Source organism: Myiozetetes cayanensis, unplaced genomic scaffold, assembly GCF_022539395.1.
Source record: "Myiozetetes cayanensis isolate MyiCay16 unplaced genomic scaffold, myiCay2020 scf5-8, whole genome shotgun sequence".
Taxonomy (NCBI): Eukaryota; Metazoa; Chordata; class Aves; order Passeriformes; family Tyrannidae; genus Myiozetetes; species Myiozetetes cayanensis.
In genome coordinates this window covers 27,080,183-27,090,770 of record NW_026087742.1, presented here as the reverse complement: position 1 = coordinate 27,090,770, position 10,588 = coordinate 27,080,183, and the positions used below count along the sequence as shown (strand labels likewise).

At 50.5% G+C, this 10,588-nt stretch overlaps 2 protein-coding genes across 5 annotated transcripts; one reads left to right on the top strand and one right to left on the bottom strand.

Moving 5' to 3' along the window:
- The first annotated feature begins 47 nt into the window (after positions 1-47).
- CDCA3 (cell division cycle associated 3) lies at positions 48-2,378 on the top strand. 2 transcript variants are annotated; one of them, XM_050332026.1, is made up of 5 exons: positions 48-161; positions 244-373; positions 456-669; positions 1,629-1,746; positions 2,134-2,378. In XM_050332026.1, the coding sequence occupies exons 1-5, from the start codon at positions 48-50 to the stop codon at positions 2,272-2,274; spliced, it is 717 nt and encodes a 238-aa protein (XP_050187983.1). In that variant the 3' UTR covers positions 2,275-2,378. The 2 variants fall into 2 exon arrangements, with proteins under 2 accessions (XP_050187983.1, XP_050187985.1); XM_050332028.1 differs by lacking the exon at positions 456-669 and having other exon boundaries at positions 244-377.
- Positions 2,379-4,089: 1,711 nt separating this feature from the next.
- GNB3 (G protein subunit beta 3) lies at positions 4,090-8,934 on the bottom strand. Of its 3 annotated transcripts, none has more exons than XM_050332015.1 (9): positions 8,878-8,934; positions 8,397-8,435; positions 8,125-8,231; positions 7,950-8,013; positions 7,669-7,831; positions 7,501-7,567; positions 6,366-6,567; positions 5,007-5,223; positions 4,090-4,196 (listed from the first exon to the last, which is right to left on the bottom strand). In XM_050332015.1, the coding sequence occupies exons 1-9, from the start codon at positions 8,932-8,934 to the stop codon at positions 4,090-4,092; spliced, it is 1,023 nt and encodes a 340-aa protein (XP_050187972.1). The 3 variants fall into 3 exon arrangements, with proteins under 3 accessions (XP_050187972.1, XP_050187973.1, XP_050187974.1); XM_050332016.1 differs by having other exon boundaries at positions 7,504-7,567; XM_050332017.1 differs by lacking the exon at positions 8,397-8,435.
- Between the last annotated feature and the right edge of the window lie 1,654 nt (positions 8,935-10,588).

The following is a 10,588-nucleotide window of genomic DNA, read 5'->3' as shown; positions in this document are numbered from 1 at the left end:
CGGGAGATTCGAACGGGCCGGCCCGGAGCAGCGCGGCCATCACCGCCATGGGCGCCGCGGGCAGCGCCCCCGCCACCCCCGCCGCGCCCCGCAACAAGCACCTGGCGCACGTCAGCGACCCCCGCTCCCCCACCGCCGGCATCCTGCGCACACCCATCGAGGTACGGGATCTCTCGGCCGCCACCGCCCCGCCCCGCCCCGGTCGGCAGCGGCCCGCCGCCCCCATGGCTGTCCTCTCCGCAGGTGGTGAGCTCCCCGGCGGGCAGCCCGCAGCCCAGCCCCGCCGAGCCGCCGGCGGCCGCGGTCCAGGAGCGGGACCCGCGCTCGCCCACGCCCGGCATCTCCCGCACGCCCATGAGAGCCGTGTCGAGTGGTGAGTGAGGCGGGCGCGGGGGTGCGCGGGGTGGGGGCTGCCCGGCCCGGCGGCTCATCCCGCCCCCCTCCGCCCCCGGCAGACAGCGTGGACCGCCTGGTGAAGCAGCTCAGCGAGGCCTTTGGGGCCGAGGCAGCGGCCCCGGAGCCGGCGCCGCCGGGAGCGGCCGATACCGCCGAGGAGCCGGCCCGGCGGAGCGCCCCGCCCGCCGTGGGGGAGCTGGAGGGGCCGCTCTCCCCCAGCACCGGCCCTGCTCGGCCCGCCCGTCCCGCTGGGCACGGCCTGTCCTCCGGTAAGTGCTCGGTGGGGCGGTGACAGGGCTCCGTGTGCCCCGAGAGCTGCCCAGGCCTCGGTGTGAGCAAGTCGGGGCTCTCGGCACTCTCGGGATCGAGTGCCTTCCCCAGGCTTTGCCCCCTGACAGAAGTGTTGTCCTCATTCCCTGGTTCGGCTGTGTCCCACCACCCTGGGCAGCCTGGCCTGGGGGCTCTGCAGCTGGGACGCCCCTTTGGGAACTGTTGGGTTATCGAACCTGTTTCTTTGAAGAGTTTTCAATCTGTAGTCAAAACCAAGAGGTATATGTAACCTGCTCCCCTCTCTGAGGTGGGTTTGTGATTGTGGAGACCTGTTTAGACAAACCTTTTCAGCTTTCCCTGAGGAAGAGCTAGGGAGCAAGGGTGGGAAGCACGTCACAGTGCTATGGCTGAGTCTGTGATATAGTTTGTGCTTCAGAAAGCTCTGTGCTGAGCATCTCTCCTAGGAGGAGAGGCTGAGAGCTGGGACTGTTTCTACCTGGGGTAGAAAAGGCTCAGGGGTTATCTTATAGTACACATATAAATATCTGAAGGGGGAGTATAAGGGAGAGCCAGGCACCTTTCAGTGGTGGGACTAGAAGTGACAGGGAGAAAATGGAACACGGGAAGCTTTTGAGCATCAGGATACAGTTTTTTTCACTGAGAGGGTGACTGAGCACTGGAGCAGGTTGCTCAGAGAGGCTGCAGAATCTCCATTTGAGATATTCAAAAACCAGCTGGACATGGTCCTGGGCAACTGGCTCTAGGCAGCCCTGCTGGAGCAGGTCCTTTGAGTTCCCTTCCAACATCAACCTTCCTGTAATCCCTTTGCCTGGAATTCCTCAGGTAAGTCTTTGCTGTACAGGCAAGCAAGCTAGATCATAAAGGCCAGGAGGCATTTAAAATCTAGGACCTTCTATCCTTGTTGTGATGCACTGATGTGTTTCCTTCTGTCAACTAGTGAGCAAGCCTGTAAGACACAAGCCCAACAACAAAATCATGGTAACATCTGGAGGAACTGGCCGCTCTCCCCTCAGCATTCTACGAGATGATAATTCTCCCAGTACTCCTGCCCCTCGCCAGGTAAAGCTTAATGAGTCATATTGTGGGATGGAGAATGGGCTGAAAAAAGCCAAAGCCTTCAGTTTCTGTGTGTTGTAGGGCTCCAGTTTGGAACTGTGGTCTCCTAGGCCTGTAGAACCTAGTGACTTAAATATTTTTCTGTGGGTCAGCCCTGCCCTCAAGTGCCTACAAGTCTTGTTTAATGTCTGTCTTAAGTGTTAACATGGTATTGCCCATTTCAGGGCATTCTTTCTCTTTAGACTGTAGAAAGAAGTCCATCACTTTTGTATATTGTTACAAGAGAGCCAAAGCTGAATCACCTGAAAATAGGCTACATGTTCCACTGAGAATTACCTAACTGTCAATTAATCTGTGTTTTACACTTTGTTTGGGTTTTTTATTTCCTAGGGCAAGAAGCACGTGTTTGGAGAGAACCTTGGGGAAAAGAAGGAAGTGACAGTGGACCTGAGCAAGAGCCTTAAATCTGGGAGCTGTGCTTGGAATGACTTGAACAAAGAGAACCAACAGTGTCCTTTTGTGGAGAACTAGAGATTTCCCTTTTTAGGATCTTGCTTTTATTTGAATTTTCTAGGGGGGGGAATCCTGCAATAGACTGAAATTCTAGAGCAGTGATCACACCTCTTGTCTATCCCTGTGGGGAAAGATCACTCTCTCTTTTATCCCCCTTCTAATTTGCCATGTCTTATGTACAGCACAGACTTTGGCTCTTCTATTGTACATTGCTGTATTGATTTTTCTGTTGAGTTTTTATCTGTAGTAAATAAATTTGTGTGAAGCCTCTGCTGACTGTATGTCCTGATAGGACAGCAGGAATCTCCTGCTTGCCCAGCACAATATTTTCTTTGGGGACGAGTGTTTGGGAACAAACAGTTCAGTTTCCCATTAGCCTTAAAAACTGTAACATGCTGAAGGGTCTGGCCTTGAACCCACGTGCTATACCAAGGGCCAGGAAGCTGCAGCTCCGTGCAGGAGACCATACATCTGGTATTGCTTCTGAAGTTAAACTGTGCCTATATTGGCTAAAACTAACGTATACAAAGGATTGTAGACTATTGCAAGGGTCTGGCATGAAGGTGAGATCCAAAGTAGCATGGGATAGTGTGAGCTAATGCTGAACTTCTGTTGATAAGTCGCTAAACCTTGCTGACCTTCAGCTCTCCCTAGCAGAGCCTTGGGACCCCAGGATGTTGTTATGAGCCAACAAGTGGAATAGGGGTTGAATAAAATGTCTGTGTCTTGTAACTGAGCTTAAATCTCCAAGGTTTGCAAGGATGCATTTTCAGCTCTCCATCCTAATTCCAGCCTCTTAACTAAAACAGGTGAGGAACACCCTCCTCCGAGGGATTGCGAGCTAGAGTAAGATCTGTGGATGAGGTGTTTGGATGGGATCAGCAGGCAATATTCATAGGAGGGGAGTTGTGTTTGCAGTAGCTCATTGCGATGCTGGAAAGAACACAGCCTGCAGTGCTTGTGTGAGCTTTCTTTATTTGCCTGGGCTATGAAGATCTAAACAAACTTGAAAACAGGGGCCAATGGCTACTGGTTAGGCAGTGTCACCACACAATGCAGGAGTGAGGCAAGAGGGGAAGGTACAGCAAGAAGCAGACAATAAATAATAAATACAGTATTCCCTGATATTCTGGCAGGTCTGAGGGCTACCTTTCTGCCATTGATGCATAGATAAGACTTGATCTAAGAAAAGAATAAATATATTCTGTGGTATTCTGGAAGGTCTGAAGACCACCTTTTTCTCGTTTATGCATAGATAAGACTTGAGCTAAGTCTTCCTCAATGGAAATGAGCCAAATTTACATTATTTTTTAGTTTGAGGTGGTGCGATAGAAATCTCAAACCCAGTACCTCTCTGTGCCTGTCTGCAGGGATATAGGACAGCTGCACAGAGAAGCTAGGTAGAGTTAAATCAGGGAGAGATCATAGTTGGGGGCAGGTGTTGGATGAGGGGTCCTCTGAAGGAGGAGGATCAGTGTCAGTGTGGGTAGAGGTGTTTGAAGGAAGATGCAGGTTGTCTGAATTGTACTGTAAAGTCCTGAGATGTAAAGAACAGTGTTTTGCAACTCTTCCAGCCTGTGCAAGGCTGGAAACTGCTGGGGCTATTTAGAGGTGAAGGGCCAGCGTGTGTGCTCCTGTTCCCCAGCTTTCCCTGCTTCTCCTTGACCTCTCCTTGCCCTTTGGCTCTGGGAGACTCCTACAAGTGACCTGTGTCTAGAGACAAGCGGGAGTGGTAGGTAGGCATTTCTGTTGTGCTCATCTGACGATGCTGCTTGCATGGGCTCAGGGCTGTGGGCCGTGCTTCCACTTCTCTTCCCCTCTCTGCTGCCATCCTCAGTTCCAAATCTTGAGGAAGCTGTCCCAGGAGCCAGTGGCAACAGCCATGCCGTCTGCTGTCACCCCCAGGCAGCTCACTCTGTTATCATGGCCAGAAAGGATACCTGTGGGGGAGAAAGGAGAGGTCAGAGAAGGAAGTGAGGCTTGTGACGGGGTTGACTACGCAGAGGACACACATTGTGGGCTGTGTACCTACACCCTTGTGTGTCACCCTGATCCTGCACAATGTGTTAAAATTGATATCTGTCTAATAAGAGCAAACATGCAGAAGAACTTCTGTGCATGGCCTACAAGCACAACCCATGGGACTGGCTGAAGAGCAGTGTTCTTGGGCAAGTATGGCCAGCTGAATCCTCATACAACTGCTTTCATCCTGGAGCAATGTAGGACCAAGATAGGAGGGTGTCCTTGATAAGGCTGAGAAATGGCAGTGATGTTGGTAGGCTGTGTTTCCTGAATTTTCTGAGGGTAGGGGCCACATTGAAAGAAAAATGGTGTGTATTCTGTGTATGAGCATCAGAGAATATCCAAAGATGTTGAATGGAAACCCTGGTCCACTCTTGGCTTGGTGCCTGGCCACCAAATGGCACTGTGAGTACCTGGAACTGGCAAACAGCAGAGGCTAGGAGAAAACGGGAAGGTCTGCTGGTGGTTGTGAGTGGTTTTAACTAATAGCAACTTTCTTTTCTCTCTTGAAACAATGTCCCCTAAAGTCTTGACTTCCTTAACATTAGAAACAATAGTTCTGCACAACTGAGAGTTGTACTAGTTATAGTGTGCTCCTTAGTGCTTCCTTAAGGAAGCTTTATTGGGTTTTGGTCAGTATAGGATGTATTCCTTTTAGAAAAAATAAATGCCTTTTCCTGGCCTTGATAGGGACACGAGGCCTTGAGGGGAATGAAAGAACCACTCACCCACACGCTCTGCTTTCAGGGAGTCCCAGATGTTGCAGTTGAAGTCATCATACCCAGCAAGCACGAGACGCCCGCTGCGGGAGAGGGCGACTGATGTGATTCCACAGATGATGCTCTCATGAGAGTACACTATGAGCTCCTGGTCCGCTCGGAGGTCAAAGAGACGGCAGGTGGCATCATCTGAGCCAGTGCAGATGGCTTCACCGTTAGGGAAGAACTGGGGAGGGCACACACCAGATTTTAGTGAGGTTTTCCTCGGATCCTGACAGATTTCCCCTCAACTCTTCAACTCCCTGCTAACCTCCAGGAAGCCATGGAGGTATGAAAACCCAGTGGGACAAGGCACTGGATCATAAAAATTGAGTCTGCTGAAGGTAGAGACTGATGCTTCTCCTAAGACCTAATAAACCCTTTCCACCTCAAGAAAACCAATGACCTAGGGGCTAGAGCCATTGCAAGACATCTCAGTCCTTGAGGAAGGATTACTTTAGCTCCAGCTGTAAGTTTGGGCCTCGACTAAAGTCCGCCCATTATCCCCCAGCTGGGGTCTAGCATGATTCAGAGCTGTGAGAGCCTTCCTCTGTGTGATCCTCATACCCCAACCTTCTCATACACGCTCCCTTTCTGTGGCCTTGTTCTAAGAAGCAAAGAAAGGGCTCCTAAGGAGCAGATACGGCAGAAAACCATGTGGCTGGTAAGGTAGCAGTGGGACAGATGAGAAAGGTTGTAATTGAAGTCAGTGGAGGGTGGTTCAAGCAGCAGATTTTGTAGAAAGCTGGCAGACTCGTTGCTTATCCACAAGGATTAGTCTGGCATGTTTCTTGCCCTTGCTGTCTCTAGGGCTCTGGTTTGAATCCTTGCCTCTGAGGGGGATACTTTCTCCCAGATGTCTGTGCTGCCTCTCAGGAAAATTTAATCTTCAGAAGATCTCCCTGTGATCCCAAGTTCCTACCACTTCTGTCTGGAGCTGACTAAGACCCTCACCTGACTTAGGTATTCCCACTGCCTCACGTGTGTCTTGTGCCAGGGATGCTGGAGCATGCCTGAACCACGGTTCCCAACAGCTGCTATGAGCAAGGCTGCACCAGCACCTGTTAGGGTGCTGAGCTCCACAGACCATGGTGTGCTGCCTGTCAAAGACCTAGGTGCTTTGGTGCCTGGAAAGAGCCAGCCTCCAAACTTCAGTGAACACAGGCCCTCCCTGCTTCAGGCTGGATGTTGAGGCCAGGGTCCCCTGAGACCCTTGTTACCCACTCAGTTGTGACAGCTTTTTTCAGCCTTGTCCCAAGACTCTATTTCAGAGCTGGTCCACCCTCCATTTTCTGTGCTTCCCCACCCTTGTGCAGACAGCATACATACAGAGATGGCGTTGATATCAGACTCATGTCCTCCGAAGGTCTGACGGCAGGAGGCCTCCCGCACATCCCAGAGTTTGGCAGTAGCATCACAAGCCCCAGAGATAAAGAGTTTGAAGTCTGGGGAGACGGCCAAGCTCATACAGTCTCCGGTGTGTCCCAGGAACACAGTCTTCTGCTGCCCCGTCTCAATGTCCCAGAGCGCACTGTGTGGAGGGAGAGGAGAGAACTTCTCAGAGCCAATCCAGGCAGAACAGATCTACAGCTGGGCCAAAGAGCTGTCCCACTTGCAAACAAAAGGAGGAGGGAAGCCACGGCTACAGCATAGAAAAATGGGTGATAGCATCCCTGGAGTCAGTTGTATACAACAGGAGAGAACTTCACAGCTGTTGCTGGTGATACCTTTGCCAAAGCAGAGTTAAACTAAGGCTGGGGGGTATGAGGTTTGACCATATTCCCATAACTGCAACAGTTGAAGGGAATACTGAGAGGAGGTAAGAGTGACACAAAGAGCACAAACCAGCAAACGGCTGAAAAAGATCTGCTATGGCCATGCTTGTAGGATGCACACCCCATATTCACACTACAGCCAGACAAGCAAGACCTCTGTAACCCTGATCTCTGATGGAAATGCCACATCCTGACTCATCCCTGGTGAAGAGGTTCTTCCAAAGCAGGTGTTGAGATGGGGTGAATAAAGACTCATCATTGCTCAGTCACAGCACAGTGAGAACTGAGAGCCAGGAACCAGAGGCTCCAGGTGCTAAGTCTGCCAGTGTCCCTTGCATGGTGGGCAAGACTTGAGAAGTGAAGCACGTGGGTAGGCTCCACATAAATTTAAAATGTTTTCTGTCCTTGGATAGATGGCACTGTGCTCTGTGAGAGCTGACAGCATGGTCTCTACTGCTTCACCAGTTGACCTTCATCTTGACGTGGCATCAACTGGGAAAAGAAGCACCTGTTCTGCCAAGGCAGGAAGAATGGATCAGGCTTCTTAAGGTGTTCCATGTGGCCTTCCCATGTAGGAGCAATTCTTCCTTAATGAACTGCTGCATAGCCAAAGGACTGCACTTGCTGATGTGTGCTGTGCCTCTAAGAGCCAGAGGTCACGTCACTAGGATGCAAAAGACAGCACTCACCACGTGGTATCTCCAGAGCTAGTCACAATAGAGTTGTCATCAAGAAATCGGCAGCAGGAGAGGTATCCTGGGAAGCAGGAACAAGCAAATATGAGAAAAGGTACAGGGCTAGAAGGGTGAAGTTTGGAAGCAGGGGATGCCCAGGTTGCAGGCAGGTGGTGCACACACCTGTATGGGCTGAGAGCTCCCTGCTCACTTTGACGTTGCCTTCACGAGACTTGAGGTTGTAGATGGAGCATACGTTGTCAAGGCCCCCACAGGCCACGAAATTCCCTGAGGGAGCATAGGCACAGGTCATGACCCAGGAAGAACGCAAAGGGATGGCATGAACCTGTGAGGACAAGAAACCATGTCAGGACTCTTGGCAGCAGAGGGAGCAGGGCAAGGGTAACAGCTTTGAGAGGACCCACTCCAGCATGCCGCATTTGCTGCAGCCACCTGACTCCTACCTTGTTAGTTGTGTATGTGTCCCACACAATCAGTTTCCCATCTTGTGAGGCACTGACCATAAGTCTGAGAGAAAGGAACAAGATCACGTTAGTATCTCTCTTCCCATCAGAGCCTTCCTGCCCGTCACACCCATGGGCTGCCCTGCACCCAGCAGATCAGCAGCATTGCTCTCACTTGGAGTCCGTGGACCAGTGCAAGGCGTAGATCTTGGCCAGGTGCCCCCGCAGGGTCCTTCGGGTCCGCATCTGGATGCGGCCAACAACCTCCACTCCAGACACAATCTGAGAAAAGAGTGGCGGGACAGAAAATCACTCTTGGACTGGTAGAAGCTCTACTGCTGTCCACATCTCTGCCTTCTAATTCTGCTTCCCAGCTGGAGAGACCCCCTCAGAGTGGTGCTATCTAACTCCCTCACAGTCATCTGCCCAGCCAGCCCTGTCCCTTACCTGAGCCAGCGTTGTGTCTGCACAGGCTTTCCGGGCATCCTGGAGAAGAGACAAGAGCATATGAGACAGATTAAAAACATGTGATGAAGGCAATGCCAAGTGGCATTCAGAGGTGTAGCCTAGGGGCTGCTAGAAGTAGGAAATGTGGCTTTGCTGTATTTGGATTGTTCCCTGTGCTGCACTCTTTCTGTGGATCCTCCCACTGACAGAACATCAGCTGCTTTGAAGACAGAGGAGACCCCAGGGATTCACTACACTCTTTGGACCCCTGTCCCTTCTTCTTTTTCTTCTCCTCCCACCCTTCCCCCCACCATGCTGTGAAGATCTCCATTAGCAGTTAAAGGGCTGTGGAGAACTGCACAGGGCTCCAAGTATGTAGATGGAGAAAGCTCAACTCCAACTGGTGGCTGAGGAGGAAAGATTGTTCTCATGGTGGGGGGATAGACACTCTCAGCAGTTTCATGACTGTTGCCAGCATTACCGCAATCTGCTTCTTCAGCTGCTCAGCCTCCTGCTTCATCTGTTCCATTTCCCCCATCTTTCTGACCTAGGGGTGGCTCCTTCACGTGGGGCAGCCTTGGTTCTGGGGAGACAAATCAAAGGAGAGAAGTGTGAGGTAGAAAGGGCACTAATATGACTGATCGGTCATGCAAATGTAAACATAAAGTCTTAGCGACCACATCTTGTCTGAATGCTTGGTGATGTTGTCCTGTAGCTGGTTAAAGCTCTTAGCTTTAACATAACATACACATTGTGAAGCTGAAGAACTCCAGAGCCTCTTACTGAAGTTCTGGCCACACTTGTCCTCTCATTTTTAACCTCTCCACTCCAAGCCCCACCAAGCCCTAGGTCCTCTTCATCAGGTTTTCCCTGGTCATGGCCAAGCTGTCCATTGCAGTTCCAGGAGGAGGAAACTTGATGGGGGGAGCCCAATGGCTATTTCCTGTTGTTTGTCCTAGGCAAAGCATTCCAGGAAAGACCCACTAACTCTTTGACCATCAAGGAAATTTAGGGGCTTGAGAGATGCTCTCTCAAGATTCCCTTCTAGTTTTCCATTAAAATAAAAATTAAAAAAAGGGGAAGCCTAGGGAAGGATCTAAAGATAACATGAGCTGACAGTAGTATTTCTCCTACTTGCTCAGCCCCAGTTTTTCACTGACATTCAAAGCTAGAGCAACATTACTGCATGGAAGTCCTTGATGGACTTTTCTTCTATGCATTTGTCCACACAATTTTTGTGCCCACGTTAAAGTTTAGCATCCTCAGTACCTCGTCATGATGACTTCGACAGCCTGATGGCTGACTGTGCAAAGAAATTCCTGCTTCCATTACTCCCCAATGTCATTAGTTCCACTTGGAGGTACCTATATTTTGAGTTGTAAGAATTAGCAATTGAATGGTCTCTATTCACCTCTGTATCACTTGGTATTTTATAGCTTTTTGTCGTATCTGTCTTCATTCACCTATTATCCAAACTGCAGAGCAAACTTAGTCATTCCTCCCATGTAAGCTGTTACATCCTATTACCTCTGCTGTTCTCTGAGCTCTTTTCAGTTGTTTACAGAGCATAGATGATATATTTTTGCAGGGAGAGCAGTGAACCAGAACTGTAATCCATATTCAAGATGCAGGTGCACTGTATCATCATACAGCATCTTCGTTTTGTTCTCTCTTTCTTCATCAGTGACTCTAGTATCTCCCACTCCTGTAGACAGACCTGGTCTGTAATTGCTTTGACATTTCTCCTGGGTAGGTGTGTGTCCATACATGCTCCAGGTGTTGTTTGTCACTAGAACCCGTGCTTTGCCCCCAGGCCAAGAAATGTTCCAGTAGCATCTGCAGAATTTCTCCTAGTCCCTGTGGGTCACACCACCTCCATCCCTCTCCGGCCTGTTGCCTGAAGGCTTCATTTCTTCCAGCCCATGAGGCTTTGGGTCCATCCATGCCAGTCTGCTCTCTTGGTGTGGGCAAGCACATTCAGATAGATCCCAATGCCCATTTTGGCTTGCTGCTTCACTGAACTCTTTGACGTTTCCCCTCACAAATTCTTTCCCCCAAATGTCTTCATGGCTTTCCTTTCATCCTCCATGCATAGTGAGTTTCTGCTTGGTCAGTCCTTCCTGTAGCATGGTGTTGAGAGTAGGAAAGACAAGGAGATACTGGTTTCCTGTAGCTCCTGGGAGAGGCATGAG

Coding starts and splice junctions, on each gene's coding strand:
- CDCA3 (XM_050332026.1), top strand. CDS start 48: ATGGGCGCCGCGGGCAGCGCCCCCGCCACCCCCGCCGCGCCCCGCAAC. Junction 162..243: donor TCCTGCGCACACCCATCGAG/GTACGGGATCTC, acceptor TCCTCTCCGCAG/GTGGTGAGCTCCCCGGCGGG. Junction 374..455: donor CATGAGAGCCGTGTCGAGTG/GTGAGTGAGGCG, acceptor CGCCCCCGGCAG/ACAGCGTGGACCGCCTGGTG.
- GNB3 (XM_050332015.1), bottom strand. CDS start 8,934: ATGGGGGAAATGGAACAGATGAAGCAGGAGGCTGAGCAGCTGAAGAAG. Junction 8,232..8,396: donor CAGACACAACGCTGGCTCAG/GTAAGGGACAGG, acceptor CTCTTTTCTCAG/ATTGTGTCTGGAGTGGAGGT. Junction 5,224..6,365: donor CTGATATCAACGCCATCTCT/GTATGTATGCTG, acceptor TGCCCTCCCCAG/TTCTTCCCTAACGGTGAAGC.